General features: G+C 34.2%; 1 protein-coding gene across 1 annotated transcript in view; it reads right to left on the bottom strand.

The window, feature by feature from the left end:
• LOC150094687 (cell adhesion molecule Dscam1-like) overlaps window positions 1-23,597 on the bottom strand; it is a 380,080-nt gene that overhangs the window by 240,469 nt on the left and 116,014 nt on the right. Inside the window, exon 3 of the mRNA XM_090411630.1 lies at window positions 6,504-6,662. Within this exon, the coding sequence (XP_090267756.1) occupies window positions 6,504-6,662 (159 nt within the window). The remainder of the gene's footprint in view (window positions 1-6,503; window positions 6,663-23,597) is intronic.

The raw sequence follows: 23,597 nt of genomic DNA, 5'->3' as shown, positions 1-23,597 counted from the left end.
ATAACCACTCACTCAGTGACTGTAGGCGTGCAACAGCCACTGCTCAGGTCACTGAGTGAGCTAAAGTCTACTGCGGTAGAAGAATGGCATTTATTCCTACAGAATCTTACGTCCTTATAACAAGCATGGTCCGTTGCTGTCAGACCTATTAGCTGTTAGAGGGGATCATACTCTGTAATGATGTTATGTGACCCTATTTTCATTGTGCTGACTTCTGTAATGTGATTGTTTTTTTTGCTAATTCTTAAACACCCCTATATAATATCCCTTATATTTATCCAACGTTTTTTGCTGTTATCTCATGCCATTGTTATTCTGTTGTACACCAAACCAAATTTTGTTCTGCTTATTGCAAACTGCACACATTTGAAGGATTTTGTTAATATTTTCCGGCAGTGTATTACTATTGATTGAAAAATATTGATCTCTATAGAAGAGATAGAAATATTTCGTCTTTGTTTTTTAAATGAAGGATAATTTTTGATGTAAATAAATCTGAATTAAATACTTCCAAATAATTGCACAACTTCCTATTTACTGTTCAACTTGACCGTTAACTAATTTTTAGATAAACTCTTTTCTTCTAAGTAAATCAGAATAGAAATTAATACGAATATGTGGAATCCGAGTGGTGTGTTAAAATACACGTGTGCTGTTTCAGTCAGGTTCCATGGCAACTAATTGTTTGAAACGTTGATCAGATATTGTTTAACTAACGAGTTGGGACTGCGTAAGTTACGTCATTAATTACCTGTATTCTTATATCAATAGGGAAAATGCTGTGTACTTCTTCCCGAGACTAGTTAAAGTACTCTATCCCGATAGAAAATTCACCTTTCACTAATAGAATACTCTAAAGAATGGAAACCAGAGAAAGAATTTTAGAAATTGGAATCCAAATATATTAATTATTGAGTTTAATATTATATCATTTATATTAATTGGTAAGTTTGCAATATTCAAAAAATGTTTACCTCGACAAAATTTCTTTAGCGGTTTTGCATATTAAAGATTGTTTCAATCGTTACTAGCAAGGCAAATCAGACCCTTTCACAGAGTTTCCAAATTTTAGCAAACATTTCTCTCATAAAAGAAAAAAAGTAAGTTTGCAATACGTTACAAAGAAAACGAATGTCTTGCAGGATTATCGAGGCTATAAAACAGAGTATTCATATTTATTATTTTTGAAACGTTTTCAGAGAATTTCACTGATTTTTATTAAACGTTTCTTACACGGAACTGATGAAAGGCTTTTAATATTCTTTCTTTCTTTGTCTTATGTGGATGTGGGTTTAAAAGACGATTACAATACGAAAATCCTTTCTAGTATAAAGACAATGGAAATGAAACAATAATAACAGAACCATTCGATTAATAATAATGCAATCGAATGAGATGGTTGTTTTGGATTGACGGGAGTGTGACCAATGCATTATGGGTGTTAATTCTGTATGTTTTAATATCCGGTTTTTGCGGATGAAAAATGTGAGTTTGCTGGAGGGAAAATTCCTTCTATCGCAGAACAAAACGGTCTAATTAATCTCGATTTAAGTTGGAAAATTAGAGGATTTTTTTTTTCTCAAGAAGGAAGTGACAGATGGCAGTGCCCTCTGAGAACGGATAACTCAGTTTTGAATGGAAATGAATGAAATCTTTAGAATTTTCGATTCTGCTAAGATTTCTCCTAGCGACTCTTCAACTAAATTGCACTTGTTGCTGTTGGGACTGTTCCAATTAGGCACGAGTGCAAACAGGGAGTGGGGGGGGGGAGGTATAAAGAAACTTCGAAGTTATGCAATGGAAATTTAGATTCGAAATTTCCAAAAATGTCAATGATATTATAACTTAAGGTTAAAATATTGGACCATTTAAATTCATAAAACAATTTAAAAGATGTATGCAATTTAATAATTAAATAAACTGATAAACATTTTATTATCGTAACCTTTTTTGTGTGTCAGGGTTGAAAAACAAATCGAGAAATCAAACTCATTAACAAATAAAATGCATCTTAAACGAATATTATTTAAAACATTAATAATCGTTAATATCAGTTGTCCTTTTGAAATATGTTTAAACAAGAAAAAATGAAACCACTATATACAAAACTATTATATAACTAAAGTTTAATAAAACAGTCAAATCTTTTATGCATTTTATTAAAGGAAATCACTTCATAAAAATCAGATTTTATAAAAAGGTAATGGTTGTTACTCGGCTATTGATAATTGCTTCAAAACTAAAACTATTCTACTAATTAATTTACTTAATTAGTACACGTACGTATTTTAGTGTCATATAGAATTTTATTTAAGAAAAAATAAATAATATTTAAAAAATTGTATTATAAATTAAAAATATTGCAGTTTTTCAAAGTATACTTATTTATTTCATCTATTTAATAAATGCACTTTTTTTTTTCTCTCGTAATTTATATTTAAGTAGTGCGTAGTTGAACAATGTTCAATTTCAATGGAACAATCGACCGTGAGATGCGGTGATTGATTCATTCAATCCAATACCCTTGGAGGGTAATGGATGGCAATGCTGTAGACAATGAAGTTCTAACTGAGGCTCGGCTATTGCTGTTACCCTCCTGCCATGATCAGAGCTTTAATAGCTCAATAACACCTTATCCCTACACTGTCCACTACAGATAACGGGGAATATGAAAATTGGAGGGCAATGGATGTCAATGCTTTAGCAAATGAAGTTCTAACTGAAGTTCGGCTATTGCTGTTACCATGATCAGAGCTTTATAGCTCAATAACACCTTATTCTTATGCTGTCCACTACAGATAACGGGGAATATGAAAAGCATTCTTGCTTCGCCCCTTTAAGCCAGTCCTTATAAGGACTATATAAGGATGTTCAATTTCTTACCTGTGTGCTTGCCGGGATAAGCCTACAAATAGCACAAATGTAGCTAATGCATGTCGTACGAAGCGACTAAAGACTAAAATTGATACCCAGGGAGGGTAATGGATGGCAATGCAGTAGCCAATGAAGTTCTAACTGAGGCTCGGCTATTGCTGTCACCTGGGGCTTGCGCATGGAGGGGGGGGTAATGAATGGCATTACCGTAGCCTGTGAAGGTAACTGAGGCTTAGCTGTTGCTGTTACTCCTTAGATACGCAAATGAGTGGGGGTACCTGCCACGGTGTAGAGCCTACCGGTTCTCCGAGATTCCGACTTGGTCCTGCGGACCGCTCATCCGTGGGATTTTACACGGCACCTTAACGTTACCGTGGAGGGCAATGGATGTCAATGCTTTAGCAAATGAAGTTCTAACTGAAGTTCGGCTATTGCTGTTACCATGATCAGAGCTTTATAGCTCAATAACACCTTATTCTTATGCTGTCCTCTACAGATAACGGGGAAGATGAAAAGCATTCTTGCTTCGCCAGTCCTTGTAAAGATATCCAATTTCTATTTTTACATAGAAGTTAATAATATTATGTTATTCATTAGACTAAAATCAATGATTCCCACTTTAAGCAATTTTTGAATCGATAAACGCGTCATGAATTTATTTCGAGTTACAAGTTATTATGAATAGGTGACTTTTACAGATATTTTTAATCTAAACTTTTCAGAAACAATTGAGTTTGATGCATAGAGTCAATAACTTTTCTTTCCACTAACATTAGCGTGAAGGCCATATTACGAAGTGATAATAATTCAAATCGTTTTGGAAAGCTAAAACAGGAAACCTGTGATTAATTTCACGCTCGCTTCAGTTTCCTGAGTACAATTGGAATGGTTATTTCGCGTGATATGCCACTGAGGTCATTTCAGGTGTTTGTTCAATAACTTACTTAAAAGATACAACTGTTCTGTTTCAGACAGTATTGTTCTACTAATACGATTCCACTGATATAATTTGAATAACTTGATAGATGGTCGGTAAGATTAAATAGTCAGTGAATAATTAAACTGACTGTTTTATCCGTATAGTCCTTATAAGGACTGTCTTAAAGGGGCGAAGCAAGAATGCTTTTCATCTTCTCCGTTATCTGTAGCTGTTATTAAGCTATTAAAGCTCTGATAATGGCAGGAGGGTAACAGCAATAGCCGTGCCTCAGTTAGAACTTCATTGGCTACAACATTGCCATCCAGTACCCTCCAAGGATATTAATCACCGCATCTCACCGTCGATCTCATTCTTACCACTGACTGTTTTAATTCCTGTTTTTATGATTGTTACGTTACTATTTGAGAATTTCAGTGGAGAGAAAATGAGTTTTTTTTCGCCTGTTAATATTGTACAGAAAATTAATTATTATTCTCTCTCTCTCTACACACACACACACACACAGGGTGGTTCAAAATTCCACGTACAAACTTTGAGCGGAGGTAGAGAACATCACATTCAATCATATTCACATAGGAAAGCATGACCGGAAATGCCGCCCGAAAGTGATAGGTTCTCCAGCGTGAGCAATTGGGGCTTCCTCATTAAAGCTTTCGACGTTGTACGAAGAATGTGCGAAGAACATGCGTTCGTTTTACGAACGCTCAGATGGCAGACATGCACCTCGTTTACCATATTATGTATTCAACTACTATTGAACTGTTCAGTTACGCCTAATAAAGTTTTTTACGCTACTTACTGCCTTGTGCTATTTCTGTATCCCTGATTTCTGACTGGAATCAAATATTTCTGACCGGAAACGCCACCGGAAGGTGATTAGTACCTTCCGGTGGCGTTTCCGGTCATATGTGAATATGATTGATTTTGATATATATACATATATATATGTATACATATATATATATACATATACATATACATATACATGTATACATATACATATATGTATATATATATATATATACTTAGAAATAAAAAGGCAATTCACTTTTTACTTGGAAATTTTAACTAAAAATTAACTTTTTTTAATTAATTTAAAAATTTAATCACCTCATACACATATTTTTAATTAATTTAAGAAATTAATCACCTCTCATACATAAATATATATATATATATATATATATATATATATTTTTTTTTTTTAATTAATTTAAGAAATTAATCACCTCTCATACATAAATAAATATATATATATATATATATATATATATATTTGGGGCTTCCTCATTAAAGCTTTCGTCGTTCTACGAACGCTGAGATGAGAAGGCAGACATGCACCTCGTTTACCATATTATGTATCCAACGCAATCCTTATATCCTTATAAGGACTGGCTTAAAGGGGTGAAGCAATATTGCTTTTCATAATCCTCGTTGTCTGTAGAGGACAGTGTAAGGAAAAGGTGTTATTCAGCTATAAAGCTCTGATCATGGCAGGAGGGTAACTGCTATAGCCGAGCCTCAGTTAGAACTTCAATGGCTGCAGCATTGCCATCCATTACCCTCCAAGGGTACCAATTTTAGTCGCCTCGTACGACATGCATTAGCTACATTGGTGCTATTCTTATCCCGGCAACCACACGGGGATATCCAACGCAATATCTTTTTTTATTTCTAAAATATAGAATACATCCATTTCTAAAAAAAGTGTTTAACAGATTGAGAAGGGAATTTCGTTTTCAATATTATTGGATGTTAAGTAATTTATATTGTTTTCTTTAAATTATTATTTAATTTATTTTTTATTTTCAAATTTCAATACAATGCTAAAATTATTTGAATCTTTATTAAGATTTTATTAGCAAATAAAAGGTTATACACTAACAAAGGTCTTTAATTTAATATTTTCGGAGAAAATGTGCATAATATCTTAAATATACTAAGATTTATTAAATATTATTTTGCGTTAGAAATAATAAGGAATTCATTTTTCACTTGGAAATTTTAACTAAAAATTAACTTTTTTTATAATTGTCTTATAATTTAAAAAATATATACACACCTTTATATATTCTGTATATTAATGCAAAAATAAACACGTATGAAAACACTTCTTGTAATTCGATGCGATTTATGAGAGTCATCCAATACCCTTGGAGGGTAATGGATGGCAATGCTGTAGCCAATGAAGTTCTAACTGAGGCTCGGCTATTGCCGTTACCCTCCTGCCATGATCAGAGCTTTAATAGCTCAATAACACCTTATCCCTACACTGTCCTCTACAGATAACGGGGAAGATGAAAAGCATTCTTGCTTCTCCCCTTTAAGCCAGTACTTATAAGGACTATAAGGACTTCTTGTAATTAATGACGGATTGTTTCCGACTTTTTTTGTGTTGGGAGAATTTTCAAATAATTTTTGATTTCTAGTAATAATAACTGCACAATGGTCTTCTTAAATTATTTCGATCTCATTCGAAGTGTTTCTAATTGATATAGAAAATAGAGGTACATGTCAAATTTAATTTTTGTTTATTTCATATATAAAATCTAAATTGTTGTGATTTTAATTCAATGGAAAAGCATTTAAAAAGAAAAATCTATATCTTAACATTCCATTCTCGTTTCTCTCCCAAGAAACCGACTAAACAAATTTAAGTGAATTTATTTCTTTAACAAATTTGGCTTACCTGATTGATCGTGTTGTATTACAAGATTGTCGTTTGTTTCCCAGGAAACCACTGAAACAAATTCCTTGACAGACAGTGGTATATAACACCTCAGTACAGCTGGGTTACCTTTAACAGCAAAGTCATCTTGAGTTCTGATTTCGTATTTAATGCGGATAACTGAAATTGGAAAAGAAAATAGTTTAATTAATTCTTCCATTCACATGTGCATCATTAGATTGTTGTAAAATCCCCTGAAGGAAATGGAGTAAAATTAATAGTGAAAGCAATTTTCTCTTTATTGTTTTTCTCTTTTTAAAATATTCAATGAAGCTCTCGATGTGGGATTAAAAGAGCCAAGCTAATGTAGAATGTTGTCATAATAGGGAAGGTGTCGTTCATCACCATGCGACTACTGGACAATAAAAATCAGCGAAGAATTTAAGAATATTGTCCTGTTGAATAGAGTGAAGGCACAAAGTCGGAAGCGCATTTAAGAAGCCTTAGGGGAAAAGAGACTATTAGACGCACATTTTAATCATGCTGTACAATGCATTCTCTTAGTTGTTTACTAAAGCGCCGGAATTAGTGGATTCTCAATTGAAATGCTTTCTGTAGGAAATTTTCCTTGGTGTTTTTTTTTTTTAGTTTAATATAACACAAAACTTGCGTTCAAAGAAGTTGTAATTAGTTTACTAGAAAATTAGTGATGCGGCAGTCACGTCTCAACACACGATCCAATTGGTGCTATTGTGAGCATCAATATATTATTAATATAGAATTATTAATTGTTCATACAAACATTCAACATCATTATCTTCTATTTTCCACTGTTTTTGATAATTAGATTTCTAGCAGTATACCCCTAGATCAAGAATGTTTACTTGAATAATTAAAGACTAACAACATTCTATCGATTTATCAAGTGCATTGCGATATAAGTATAACAGTGCTTTGAAGTAGAATTATATTCAAATATTTGATTGTTATTTCTCAATAGCATTCCGCCTCTGTACGACAGAATAAAATATTTCCTAAGCTTTACTGTAGGATTTTATCTAGAAAATCCCGAAATGCGAGATGTCTCAATGCTAAGAAACGGATACACTAGTTAGCAAAATCACAGGCGTTGAATAGCGCAGTCGTGATTTTAGGAGCCCTTTTGACATTTGCCTATCATACAGAAAGAGACTTACGTTCAATTCTCGACTAGGATACGAAGAATTTGTCTAAGGACTTTTCAAGTGAAGGTGGGGATTCCATCCCATACGGAAGTGGTGGTGTTTTTCTTCCCGAAAATCCTGATTTATTTTATCCCCTTCCAAGGGAGCGAACCAGTTAGAAAAACAAAGAAAATTAGTTGCTTCTGCAGCAATTTCAAATCCCAACTTCCTGTTTTTTTTAAGTGATTACAACCCAGTAAACGTATAGTACGTTACTACCATGTATGGGCTAGGGATAGTTTATATTTATTTTAATTTTATATCTTTTAAAATTATTTTTTTTTTGTTTAAATAATCAGGAAACAACTCTAGAAACAAACTGTAGTAAAGTACTTCCGGACTTCAACTCAGGTTTTGTCATAGGATTCTTTATCAACGTCCTGTACGTTCGTGATACTGGCATTGCATGATCGACATCCGTACCGTAGGCAATATTATAAGTCAATTGAAATATAATATTATATATAATATAATAAATGTATACTACATCAGACAAGAAACGTATATGAAAAACTTTGCAACTCTTTAGGGTTGTACTGAAATCTCAGCAGTCCAGGAATGTAAGCAATTATTCCAGAAATTTAGAGAATCTACAAGATTTCAGCTTGGTACAGGGTGGTCCATAAGTCATGGAATATTCCGTAGAAAGGGCCCCCCTTCTTTGTGAAGACGGATCACATTTACGTTATGTGGCTTTTCATAACTAATAAAAACATATGATGATATTAAAACTTATGCAACTTATTCACAAAGACTGGCTCCTTGTACAATATGTTCCATGTTTTATGAGCCATCTTGTTATGACACTGCGTATAGAGCTCTTCGATGTACGTTTCTGAGAATGGATTACTGCAAGTCGAACATCAACCATGGCACTCAACAGCGTGAATTATAGTAATGTAAAGAGCATTCGAAGTCGGACGAGCACTGAAAGCTCGTATTATAAAATTGTGAACTGTGCTACAACCTTTTCCTGGTGCGTCTGGTGAGAATGGGCGTAGTAGATGCTTTGAAACGCCTTTTCCACTGGGCTGCTTCTCCTGATATGAACGTGGACCCTTTGGATGTAGAGCTTGGAAGACTAGACACCGATCGATACGACAATTCATTTACATGAATCTTACCAGCAGAATGTTCGCATATTTTAGTACTTTGGGTGTGATGAGGATTAAGTAATCCGATAACTTTTTCTAGAGACCGAATGTTGAACTTTTTCAATCTACGTTTGATCTTCTGTAAGAAGAGTGATATTTTCAGAAATTGAAATCATCCATCATCTAAAGTCTATCAGTCCGCGTTGTTTCTTGTGGATATCTGCCTGAACAGATCCATTTCTCTTTCATCAAGACAATACAGGAACAGCAAGTATTATTATGATATGGTTTGAGAAACGTTATGTAGATAATCTTGAGTGGTCTGTAGAGAGTACCTGAATACCACTCTACACAGTGAAAGATCTATCGTCGTTGAGACCCTTCACTGTGTAGAGTGGTATTCAGGTACTCTGGATCCAACGTGTAACATTTCCTACAACAGAGTCTATGTATGTGAACCGCTAGTCAGGCTAAAGGGAAAATAATCCAAACTCTCTGCTTCTTATCATCTCAAACTAGAGGATAATATGCCCAGCTCAAATTGTCGTCAGTACCAAAAGAGGACACTCACGTTCTTCAGCTGTGTGAAATATAGTTTTTTGAAACGCAGTGCCTCCGAATATGTATTTCAACACCGTTTATGTAAAAGACTCGCTGAACAATCCAGAAGTGCCGAGAAAAAAAAATTAAACCTCATCAATACTTTGATTGTAATACATTAATTACTTTATGAAACGTCTGGAAGAATTCAGTATTATTTACAATCCGTTTATAAATATGACTTTCTGTAACATCTGAATGTTTGTGTTAAAAATCGTAGTATCTCTGAGACATTTAACCAAAATTCTGATCACGTGACATACCCTAGTATAAATTGTAAATAACCAAGGTTTCTTAAATTCCATCTAAAACAGAGCGATGTAATTATTGTTTTATTTTGAAATTTTATGCCTAATTGTTCAGCTGAAAGTAGTTAAGTCAAAATTCCGATGCCTACGTATATTTCCGTAGAAATTCCAAATACACAAATATATTAGAAATTGTCCAATCAAAGCTGAGAAATTGCTATTTCATTCATGCGCAGATGCGAATAAAATAAATCTATTAAGTGCTTAATCATTTTGAAAAATATACTCAAAGACCCAGGACATATAGGTGTCATTGTATAGGACAAAAACTACTCTCTCTCTCTCTCTCTCTCTCTCTCTCTCTCTCACACACACACACACACACACACACACACACACACACACACACACACACACACACACACACACACACACACACACACACTATATAAAAAAATGAACGTCATATATTTTAAAAACATATATATGAAGAAAGTGGAAAAGAAACAATAGAAAGAAAATATAAATACGAAAGAGAGAAAAACAGAAAAGCAAACCTTCTGGCTGAAGAGGAAATGTCATTAATCCGAGTTTTATCTTTTGACAAAGTAAACTAAGTCGATTGTGTTTCTTAGCATTCTTGCATTACAGGAATTTTAATTGCTGAAACTGCGAGTGTCTGTCAGAGGAAATTACTACTCCGTATTATCGTCGAATAATTTACAAAGTTTTCTGCCACCATTTTTTACGTCCCCAAACAATTACATGCTCTAATGCTCATGAAGCAAACGAACAAGAAGTGTTCCGAAAATTCAAGACAACTTGCCAAGCGTATTATTAAGGACGTCAAAACTCCATTCTTTTATCCCCGCGTGACAAACGAAAAACTTCACCGAAGTTTTCAGAACGGCAAGTGAGACAAGCAGATGTTACTTACTTAGTAGATTAGAAAAATATCAGCCTAAATAAACCAGTGATGACAAATACATAAAAGTGGACCGAATTCCTTTTTCTTTATAATATGCAGAAAAACCACTTGGGAAGAAATGTTTATCTTCTTAGTGTTGTTCTTAACAATATGAATATGTTCGTCGCATTTAGTTTTAAAGTAAAAAACTGGCCACTCAGAATTACGAAACTGTCACAGAGCATCGTGCAAGTTGCTTGCTATTGTTTCAAGTCATCGCTCGAAAATTAAATCGGATATTGTATTTTCTTCTTGTCCGTTTGCGAAAATAAAAAAACCGAATTTACATACGAAATTGGCTCATTTACTTTCTGGTGAAAAGCCCTCGCGTTCTAGACGGAATTCGAACCTACAGAGATTCGCATTACACAACTATGCGGGTGGCACTTCAAAGAATATTCATTTTTTCAATATAATCTTCGAACATCTCCGAGATTCAGACTCATCCTCACAACTGAAGTTCTGAGGATGACTAACCATTTCAGTCATCCTCAGTTAAGTCATATATATATTTTTTTTCTTCTTTCTTTGGGAGATGGACTGAGTCCTTGACTCTTTATTCTTTCATCTGATTGAAGAAAATCTGTGTGGATGGGGTGTTATTGAGCTAAAAGCTTTAGTCATGGCTGAGTAACAGCAATAACCGAGCCTCAGTAGTTAAAACTTCATTGGCTACAGCATTCCCATCTGTTACCCTGGATCTCAAGCTCTAAACAAAATATTTCAACTAATTCACTGATATTTGTAATTCATAATTAACATTCCTATAGGTGGTGTGGCATAAAACTCAAGGTTTTTCTACAAGTATAGTAAGATAAATGTATATATATGCGTCCCGTCCACATATAAAGTTTTATGATATTAACTATTCATTATAGATAGAACACCTAAAATTTTTGTAGTATATAATAATATAAAACGAAATTAAGTATAATAACAATATTATACTTAAACACATTTACACATAAATTAAAAGAATGGTGATATCAGAAAAATATAAGAGCATCATAAAATGACACTAGAATTGTATCTCATTTCAGAACGACTTCGTTTACTGCTAGAAGAATGCTGCTTTAGGTTAGATTTTGGAGTTTGGCAGATTATTAGGTTGAAGACACTAAAACACGCTGTGTGATGTACAAAACACAAAAACATCGTACACGATATATTCGTTTTATTTCGTAACATGCGAACCTATAGAGAATTGAAATATAGTGATGGAAAGAAAATATGACAACAAAAAATGTATAATACGTTTTGTCAGACTTTTAGTTCTACTCACTCCTGGGAACCCGATATTGCAAAATACAATATTTTCAATATTGTTTAATGCTTTCCTACAAAGTTCGTGTTATACAAAGGTCCTGTAAGAACTATTTTTTGGCCTCAAAATGTTCTTACAGGAAATTGATGCTGTAATGAAATATGAGTGTTTATGCAAATTTAGGGGGCATTTAAAATTTTGATGAGATACTGAGTTTTCCGTGAAGAAAAAACGAACAAAATTGGTGAAGTGGATTTTGGAAAATTAATTCCCCAATAGTACACCTGGTTAACCCAGTGACTATGCGCTTCGCAACTATATGCCTAGGAAAGGAGTATCCTGGGTTCGATTCCCGTCGCTGACGTGAGGAGCTTAAAGATATTTCTCAGACATTACCAAGTTAGCCGGTCTTGGGCGTGGACAGCAGGGTTTTTCGCTCCAGTTTATCTGGGTTTTTTCATCCCTCAAACAAAAAAAAACCCGTCCTTGAGAACTCAACACCTCTACAGACGTAGGATACACCGGGAGGCATAGGGTTAACCTCCGTTACGGTTAAATGAAAGAAAAAAACCCTCGACACCGCAAGGTAAACGAGGAGAAGAAGAATTCACCAAATTTCAAAAGCAAATTTTAAATAGATAAATACAAGACTGCTCATGTCTTTTGTTGCCAGCCGATGCAATTTAAAGTTCTCTCTCTCCCTCTCACTCATGTACTTTGGATTCTCCTATGCTTTCTATTTACTGAATTGCATAGCAAAACAATAAAATCTTCGAATTAAAAGAGAAAACAAGTTGTAGTTACTAAGATAAGCCATCTGACGTAGCTATTTAGCTAGGTATGGACCAGAAGCAGTGGTGAGTGACATTAAGTAGAAGAGTTACCTTGCTGTTCGTTGGAAAAGTCTTCTTTACCAGCTATGACCTCCAGCTCTTTAAGAAACACATCAGCAGATTTTTCTCTCTCCTCCGTACCCTATTACGTGCCTACGCATACTCTTGTGTTATAGATTGTTTTTGGCATTTCCTGCTTGTTATTCAAAAAATGCGATTTCAGAGCGTGACTCATATCTTGCTTCGTTCTAGAATATCTTGTATATCTCCTTTCAATGTATTTTCAGTATACTTTAATTAGAAGACGATCTGTCGATCCTATTCAGGCATCGCATCCATTAATTATAATATTGTTCTACGTACAACTTTTGTGCTCAGAAAACAAATTTCTGGTGGTTTTAATATTTTTGAAAAAAATCCGAACTAAACAAAAGTTTAATTTCGCAAATAATTCATTAATTTAACTTTTAAAAGAGCACGTTTTCACTTGCTGAGACAGTTATATTTAGTATCGTATCTCAAATATTATTATTATAGCCCCTTCGTAAGTCGTTTCTCAGCAAGACAGTAGAGTTATACAGCTGAGAATTCTCGAGGAAAATTCTCTATTATATCCATTCTCAATGCCAGTTATGATAATAAAAAAGAAAATTAATTGGAGCTAAATTAAAAACTATGTAATGGATATTTACATGCGTGTGGGAGCATCTGGAAATAGTGATAAAGTAATTTTTGCTGAGTGTACAAAAATTATATTTTTAGTGTAACAAATTTATATAATTATGTGCATCAACAACTTGTCGCACTAGATTACATTTTCAGGTGTCAAATATAACAGGAAAGAAACTGCGTTTTAAGGCTATTCATTAACCACCCACTTATGGATCGTTAGATTATGTTTATATAAGATACCATTCATTACGAAAAGGCATCTATAAGAACAAAAACTCCTCCAAGTTAAGTAAAGCAATCTACATGGAAATTACATACCCTCAGGTATGGGTTGACTCAGCACTGTACCACTCAAAATAGAGATTTTCGAAGAGTTTGTATAAACTTATATGACAGATAATCGTACCTTTTAAGTAGAATAATAATAACACAACACTTGAGACAACAAAACTAACGTAAGTTCCATATAATCTTTTTTTACGGTTAAAATTTACTTTCGAGTTCATTATGCCAACATTAGTTTGCCTGTTTAATAGCTTATGCCTTTTCGTAAATGAATTAAGATGAAACCGTATATACCCTTATTTGTTCGCAAAAGAGCCTCCGTTGCCCAGGTGGTATAGACAAAGCCCTTTGGTTGGAAAACTCAGGTTTATGATGTGAATAACCTTTATAAGATCTTTTCAAAGGGTAAGTTAGCCTGTCTCATATAGGAATCAATGGTTTAGAGGTTTTTTTTCAGGAAACTCTGGTTTTTCATCTTTCAAAGCAGGCAAGCCGGAAACACAGATCTCTAAGCATACAATGCTTTCCCTCAGAGTATATGTAGCAGAGGAGTGGCGAGTCGGCGGCAATGATTAGTTCTGACTACTAATCAGGGGATTCTACGCATCCAAATGTACCGATGGATTGAAAACGTTAGCAAAACAGGGGGGAGTTCTTGTTGTACAGAGGAATCAACATGAACTCCGCCTTAAGAGAGGACGTAATATTAAATTGTTGCATGTGCGATCATTGTTCAAGAGCTACATCTTTCATTTCAGTTTGATATTTATTTAGAATGATTACTATAAGGCGCATGATTAAGTAAATTCTGTGCCAAATGGTAAAATGTAAAAAGACCCCCCCCCAAAAAAAATCAACTCTTGGTAGCTTTATGAGCAAGATTAATAATTAATACTTTTTGTCCCAATACTGCTCACTAAAGATAGCAAATCTTACATCAAATTTGTCTTGTCGGGTTAATAAAATCTTAGCTCTACTAAATAACAGATTTTTGGTGCAGTTCTTTGAAATGTATGTTTTCACTCATTTCAACTGTGCTAATTCTTATGAATTCCTTTTTTACTTCACTCTAAAATGACTTCAACTCAATACAGAGATAACAAGCATTCTATCTGTAGGAATGAAAAAAACTTTAATCATCCGCCTTGCTATACGATTAGAAAAATCATGTTTTTGCATAACTAAAAGCAAGCCAAAACTTTATAATTGTAGTTTAATTATAACGTAGTTTTTCTTTAGAGTAGAAATCCACTTTAAATCTGATTGCTTACATGTAAAGCAAAAACATTCGTAAAGAATTATGACAAACAATAAGTTGACGTAACAGAAAAAAAATCCTTAATTAACCTTAATTAATTGAATATCAAAAAATGACAAACGGTATTATTTATATTAAGAAATCATCCTTTATGTGCCCCTTCCATTATCGCTTCTCTGCATTAAAGACAAGTATAACAGAGAAACTAAAACAACGCACACTTAAAAATTATGTATCCAATAATGCACTTACAAAGTTCATTTTTATTTGAATAATATAAGCCCGTTACTCAAATAAAGTAGGAACAATATCCAATCATGGATCTTATTGTAACAGAAGCCAATCCCCCATAACGTTGATGTACGGCATAACTTTATCTCCTTGATTAACAAGCTACAAACTTATTGCCTTTCGCCTAATTTCCCTGCAGTACGTGAGACCGATAGATTTTATCCCCTGTAAATAATAGCTGTAGGTGATTGTCGTAAACAAGCTTCTTGGGGATATCAATGAAGTAGTAGTGTTGTTTTTATAGCTCCATTAACGATGTTATAAAGAATGTCACCAGTGTTAACCACGGAGGATCCAATGACCAAAAAGAAGTTCTTTATGGTCGGATGGTGCCACAATTTTCTTGGCGCCGTAAACTGGTGACGACAAATAAAAGCCTTTAAACCATTATCATAAGTGCACGTCTAGAAATATTAGCGCATCATATTTAAAAAGACAGAAACAAAAATGAATAAAAAAATCTATTGTTGAAGGTTTCTTATGCTATCTCTCAAGTCTCCATCACTACGCAATTTCACTCTTCCTAAAAAAAGTCATTGGTCAACAATGTACGACTCCACTCGAACGTTCTCAGGGCTTTAAAACTGGCAGAATTATTACACCTACTGATTTTCTGTATTACATTCTCGGCAATATATAGTCGGTGTGTGCTCTGCTGCATCCAATTCTTCAGGTTCTTCTTCTATGCCTTAAGGCTCACCATCTAAGCACTCCAGAGAGGAACATTACATTTATCAAGCACTATTGTCGTGGCAGGGGAAAGCGTATAAAAGCAAAGTAAAACTTGGAAAAGAGCCAGTACGACTATTGAGTTCACCAACCGAGCGACAATTGTTCGTACTTGGCCTCGCTCCAACCCTAAGCTATTAGTACGCGGAGAATAAAAAGGGCTTGCATCCTATTAGCTTCACTTAATTTTCAGATGTGGGACGAAAATGGCCTTAATTCTGCGATGGGTGAGAAACTCCAAGAAGTTGAAGTCTGGGTTAGATAGAAAGAGAAAAGGATGGGTGAGAGAGTAAATGTGACTTTTTCATATATTAAAAGAGATTACCTTCTTTAGATTTATACGCGGTATATTTTATGCGAAGTGGATTTTTTCAGACGTAATAAAATCTACCACGCTCTTCCTTCAAAACAACCAAAAATAAAAGAAAACCTCTCTGCCCGTGGAACATCACGAAGTTTGCGAAATCGATCCGGTTCATTTTAAATGCGTGGACTAGAAGTTAATCTCAGGTATTTTATAATCTTGAACTCATTCTTTATGCGGCTTTTCAGAGATTTTTTAGAGCCTTGCACTTTAACGAAATAAAATTCAGAGAGGTGGCTATTTGACTGCCTAAAAGTCTATTGACAGTGTAGTCATATACAACGCTGTCAAGATGTTCTCGGTATAATACAAAGTTTATTAAAATTTGTAATAACAACATACAAAAATGCCGTAATGATACCTAACATTTTATTCTAAAATGGTTTCGTGAGCTCGCATGATATTTTGTAGGTGGGATGAATACCATACTTTCAAAGTTTTAGAATCAAAAATTACTAGATGAGTTACTAATAAATTGTTATTAACATGGTATTTCTTTGAAGAAGAGACTCTGAAAAAAAAACTCCCAGGTGTTCATTGAACTCGCAAGAAAAAATGATGTGTAACGATCAGTAACGTTACATGATCAGTAACGATAGTTTCTTTAGGTAAATATTGAAAATGAAAAAAATTATGAAATTTTTCCGAACGTTGAAGATTGCTTTAAGATAGGATTTAGGTAGTTTCGTAAGTTTACATTGACCAAACTGATGATATAACTATTTTCAATTTAATTGCCATGCAGTTTAGAGCTTGAAGAAGCTATTTAGAAGAACTACATCTCATGACGAAAAATGGTGATGATTCTGACCGTTCTCATTCACAAAGTTGACGATTTCTCTAAAAGGATTAGTTGGAATTGAAGAAGCGACAAAAGTTGCGAATTGTATATTCAGGGGCGGCTCGTGCATAGGCACTGCGGAACTGCAGCTTCCCCAATTTTTCTCGATATATAAATATATTAATTAATTTATTTATATTTGCCTGTAATATTTATTTTATCATCAACAATCCTATACAATTCTCTTATTTTGTATAAAAAATAATAAAAATCCATCTTTTAGCACTTAGGAGGGCGAAGGACGCTAGCAGCACTGTGTTTACCACAGTGTCATATTGCTACGCGCGCAAGTATATGCACGTCATAGCGAGCTATTAGCGTAATGCGGCACTGTCCGTCGCGCAGTTCCACTGTTGTTTATATGTAGTTTGCGCCAGTAATAGAGTGTTCGTAGTGCTTATCGTGTTTACTCCGTCTCTTTAAATATTTGGACATTACAATTAAAGGATTTAATTGTAATGTCCAAAAATTGTAAATTGTAAAATTGTAAATAAAAATTGTAATGTTAATTTTTAGCATAATTTTGATATTTTATCGAAACACGTATACTTACAGTGTGCATGTATTTTTCGAAAGTTATAGCACCTCCACGATTTCAAGCCACGAGCCGCCACTGTGTATAATATTTCTGAGGGAAGGAAATTGTACTAACTTTATAGGAATTGGTTAAAATCTAGTTGAAAAATCCTTGTTGTTTTGCCTCCCCGTATCAGGACGAGATTCGAACCAAATTCATTCCAGTGTATAAGAACTCGATCGCTTTCCCAAGCTACAGAGGGAAGTAAAGATCTGAAACGGTCTTTTCAATTAAATAGCATGCGATGTGTGAAAAAAACAAACCAAGAAACTTGACATTATTCTGGAGGACGTCAAAAGGATTGTTTTAGGAAGTGAAAATGTCGCTGAGCCAATGTACACATGCCTAAGGGAAATACTTCGAAGGTGATGGCAAAGAAGAGTTAGTAGCTCACACTCGCTTCCATTTTATCTCCACCCATCGTATTTTCTTTATCTGGTTTTAGTACAGAATCATAAAAACTCATCCTTATTTATATGTTTTTATTACACAATCATGCTTTGTTGAGGATGAGTTCCGAAAGAATAAAAAATCGGAATTTTTTGCCATTTTCCGAACACAAACGCATGTCATATTTTGAATTAAAAGTAACTCCCTTCTTCAATTCTGATCTGAACTTCTCTTTTGCTTTGCAACGCAGAGTATAATACAACGATTTCAATTGTGGTTGGCTAGTAAAACTTCTTCCTAGCCAGAAACCTATTTTCTTTCAAATATCGAAAAGATGTTTGGACTTTGTATTGAAGATAGTGAAAAAAAAGGTTGCGTTTCGGAGTCCAATAAAAACTCAGAAAGGTTCCCACGAGAGCAAATATGGAAGCAAAATCGGTTGCTTAAGTGTGATGGGAGTATATCAGGAAAACATCGTATGGTTACGATAACACCTCAGGGAGAGACGGTTGTATTGACCCCCAGATATTAAGTCTTCGATAACTATATTTAGAATCAGTGATAGAAATATCAATATCGGAAAATGTAAACAAGATGCCTTACGTAGGAAAAGCTAGAGCTCAAAAGACAGGTAGTTTTATAGCTGCAGTGACAACGATAATCATGAAACTCTTGGAAAAGGTTAAATGGTCGACAAAATAATTTTATAAAGTATGTAATAGAATGAAGCCCTTGGGACTTCTTTAATCGAATATTAATAGGACGACCTCGATTTCTGATGTACACGGTTAGCATTTCTCTGAGTAAACAACTGTTATTTGAACCGAGGTCTAGCAATATTTGGCAGGAATGCTTGGCATGCTGTTTTGTACCTATGACTCAGCATGAGGAAACAAACAGATGTATTTGTCAGCTTTGACAACAGGTTTCGCTAATCGACTACAAGCTAAATGCAAACAATCTCACGACTTCCCTCCAGCTACAGTGTTCAGTAATATTTCAAGGAATTTGTTAAATCTGGCATTAGATGATCGCACAGGAAGAGTTCGACTCTATTAAACAGTGCTGAAACAATACAGCAGGATTTGATATACGCCATGTCAAAGCTTTGGGTTGTTGAATAAGGATTTATAATGGTTCATAATAATTTTCCGTTAGCATCATATTTTAACAAATACAATATATCTACATAGACTATCGCGTTTGCAGGGAATACTAATTCGGAACTTATACAGTATTTGGAAATGTATAAATTCAATAATTATTCAAATATTGATACAATTAATTTTCAGATTTACAGCATAAGTGTAGCCATTCATAGTAGCTAAATCTGAATGTTTGTTTAAATGAATATATTCGCGAAATTTATTTTATTTTAAACTTTGGGAACTAAAGTGGATTCGTTGTTTCCACTTCAATACTATATAAATAACATACCTAAGGAAGCAATTTGCTTTCTTTTGAGTAATGTTTAACTGATGGTTGAGTAATTTTACTCATTTTACCCGGCTTTAAAATGGCTAAATATGAACTAACTTGGTTGTTATTAGATTTATTTTTATTATAAATATATAGAGAGAATTTTCTGGTTTATAAAAAATACACAAATTTAAGTGCGGAAGAAAGTTTTAATTTTAATATAAAAAATTGTAATTGAAAATAAAACTTTACTTTTAATTGTTAAGAAAATTTTACATAAATAAAAAATATATTGTTTTTTTTTTATCTAACGTATGTTGCTGTTGTTATGTTCCATCGAGTCGTTTTCGGCTCCTGGTGACTCCACGAACATACACCCTCCATTCAGCTCTGTCCCTGGCCATATCTTTCAGAATTTCCAAGCACATTCCAGTTGCTTCTTTAACTCCATCCACCCACTTAATTCTCGGTCTTCCTTTTCTTCTGCTTCCATCAACTTTAGCAAGCATCATCATCTTCTCCAGGCTGTCATTTGCTCGCATAATATGTCCGAAGTATGACAATTTTTGCTTGATGATCATAACTTCGAGGGATCAATCTGGCTTTATTTTGTCTATCACTGATCTATTGCTTTGCTTTGCAGTCCATGGTATTCTCAGTAAGCGTCTCCAAACCCATAATTCAAATTCATCTATCTTCCTTCTTTCACTCTTTCTCAGGGTCCAAATTTCACATCCATACAGTACCACAGGGAATACCATTGCTTTCATGATTCTGATTTTTGTTGCGAGACTAATATCTTTAAAGATCTTGCTTAAATTTGTCATTGCTTTCTTTCCGAGTAATAATCTTCTTCTAACTTCTTCATTGCAATAACCATCTTTATCAATTCGGGATCCTAGGAGCGCAAAATTGTTAACTACTTCCATTTTCTCCCCATCACTTCAAAATCATTACGTTCATATGTTGCCATAACTGTAGTCTTTTTGAGGTTAAGTTTAAGACCATATTTAGCACTTTCTTCCTTAACTTTCATAATAAGTTCCTCCAAATCTTCTTTGCATTCTGTTAACAAGTGATATCATCCATACCTCAAATTATTAATATTTCTTCCACCAATTTTAATTGTAAAGTATGACGAGTATATTTCGTTTTCACCAAAAGGAAGAACTTCATGTTCTTTTCATCTGATGGTAGTGGAAGATATTTTCTATCTTAAAATATGTTTTTTTACCTTAAAGATAGAAAACCCGACCTGACAATAAACGCAATACAATACTTTGAGCGTAATTTCAAAAAAAAAAAAAAAAAAGCGATAATAACTAGGACTTCACCAAAAGATTTTCCAGTCTGACTTTTATAGTGTGCCGAAGAATTTAGATTGGTCATATTACCTTTTTAAAGAATTTTTATGTCTTTTGTCTTACGGAGTTAGCACATGAGACGTTAGCATCACAGTTTCCTTTGAAATTTAATCCGAACGTATTTTATCACCTGGTGTAAAAACCAGGATGCTCCTCGTAAAGACTGCCCACAACTTCTTAATAAACATTGGGCTCCGTGAATGAGAGACTTACATTGACAGTTGATGACCGGTTCTTCACATTCCCAGGAGACACATTCCGTTGTTGTCCGGCCATCTCATTCGGAAAGGAATTAATCCCACTAAGCAATAAGAAAGGCTTACGTTTATCCAAGCCAGTGATTAAAGCAGGTGATACCTAGTGACACCTAGTGGTGGTGATTAGAATCTATTGCCAGTTTATTATCCCAGCTGGAGATAGAGTGGGCGTATAAGAAAGGAAAAAAAGTCTTTTTTTTTTCTTTTATTTTTTTTTTTTGGCCTCTCCACAATTACTTTGGCTTCGTGTTCCATCTGGCATGTTTGTTCAGTAGAAGTCACGATTCGCCGAAAGCACTCGTGCAACGCTTGCAGAGACTACACTATTTTGTGAAGTCGCTTGCTGTTTCGCATGTTCATAAAAACTTCAAAGGTGTTCTGTTTACGTAAACACACTTGGGATAGAAGTGTATCAGTGCTTTATTAGATTATTTTTTTATTCTGTTAGCATAGAAAATATCTTAAGAACTGCGATCGATGGCGTATACTACAGCTTAAATTCATAGGTTGAATCAGCGATACATGTGGAATTCTACTTAACAGAATCGTATTTAAACTTTCTTTCAACTACGTCTTTAATATGTTGGGTGTGGAGCAATGTTTTCGTTTTTAAAGAACTGCTTAGTTTTCAGGGAAGTAAGCTAAATCACATATGTGTTTACGCCACGTATGTGTGTTTTGTACATTCGCCGAGTCACGCTTTTCATCTGTTACTTAGCTGGTGGATATGATTTTCATTATGCCCAATTTATAATCACCAAACATCCATTAAAAATTATTGATATGACATTTATTCTGTTGACGTTTGTATCAATTTGCAAGACACATGCATCTCGTGCTATCATCTGACTATTGACAGCACGCTCCTCGATCTGAAGGTTTTAATTGTTGTGCGAGAAAAATATTGTATATTGTTTACATTCCCTTAATCCTATCTAACATTAAACATTTGATGTGAATCCTACTTATGGTCGGGTGGGAATTACTCCTAGCGTAGGTGAGCTAAAATATAAAAACAGAATAATCCCCAAATCCTGCGCTATATCCCAAATATGGAATATTTTTCCTCAAGCCACTTCACGTCTCAAATAAGTGGATTTAATATTCTGTTTAACAATGTACTTGATCCTTTGAAATTTCAATGAAAAATTATAAGAACGCTGAATAAGTTTCTTATGAAAGAAATTCTAAGATGTTCCATATTAGTATACAATTTTTATGTAATACAAAAGTGTCAGAGATCCTCTTCTAAAGGGGCTTTGGTTCTTAGATATCGTTTGATAATAAGATATTTCAGGACTACTTAAACCTCCTTCCTCTCTCCTCATCTCTGACGATATCAACTCCTGACAGAGTAGCTCTTAATTATATCTGCATGAAAAGAAATATAGAGATGAAATCTCACGATTTTAAATTAAAAAATTGTCTTCCCTAATCAATTATCATCCCTGTTACTTCTCTCCATACATTCGAATTAAAAAGTTGAAACGTTCCAAATATAGAACCTACCAAAACCGTCCCTGATCTCACATCGGGAGATGAAAATCATCACTTCCCAAAAAAGCATTCACAAACATCCATTCCAACGGCGGGATTTGAATCTGCAACCTGGTGAGCTATTCATTCAGCGAACCATGCTGGCAACTGAGAGAGAGCATTTGTATGTCATTTTTCTAGTAACCAACAACTGATGACAAGCTTGTTCTTGACAGGAATATTATCATGTTGAAAGAGAGTAATCTCGAAAGGAATAATTGTATGGTAATTCTGAGTGCAGCTTCAATCTTCTCTTTTTAAGGAATGATTGTCTCTTGGCCATACAAATAAAACATGCAGTAAATTGTTATTGAACACAAAGACTATTTCTAACGAATCCAAACACTGAATTAAAATAAATGAAAATCCATATCAAGCAGTGAATTCAAATTCCACTGTGAGCAGGGATGTTTTTGTGTGAAACAAAATCGGCTTGAATAATTCCATGCTTGATCTCTACAGCACATTTTTCGTATTGTTTAATTCCTAGCACATCTGCGTACGAACAGACAGGACATCTATTACGACATTCAAACTGGACTACAAATTTGATTGAGGGAACACTTGATAGAGGGAGACCAAGAACCCAATACTTAAGTTACATAAAAAATGGACGAAGTTTTCAAACAGTCAAACATCGCAAAACAGAAGATCACTATCAGTAACCGATCTACCCACCAACCAATAGGTTGAGGAGCAGGGGGGGGGGGGAGAATGCTGGTCTTGAAATTCACGCTTGCTCTTGTTATCATTCAGGGAGTGAGAGGTGTGATTGAAGTCTGATTAGTGGAATAATGAATTACTGGCCATTTAAAACTATATATTTAGAAATTTATGTACATTTAATCATACAAATACAACATTTATTTTACAAATGATATTCTATCTTTTTCAATTTAGCTA

Source organism: Typopeltis vanoorti, chromosome 21, assembly GCF_054136105.1.
Source record: "Typopeltis vanoorti isolate ZY-2024b chromosome 21, IOZ_Tvanoo_1.0, whole genome shotgun sequence".
Taxonomy (NCBI): Eukaryota; Metazoa; Arthropoda; class Arachnida; order Uropygi; family Thelyphonidae; genus Typopeltis; species Typopeltis vanoorti.
This window is presented reverse-complemented; position numbering and strand designations above follow the sequence as displayed.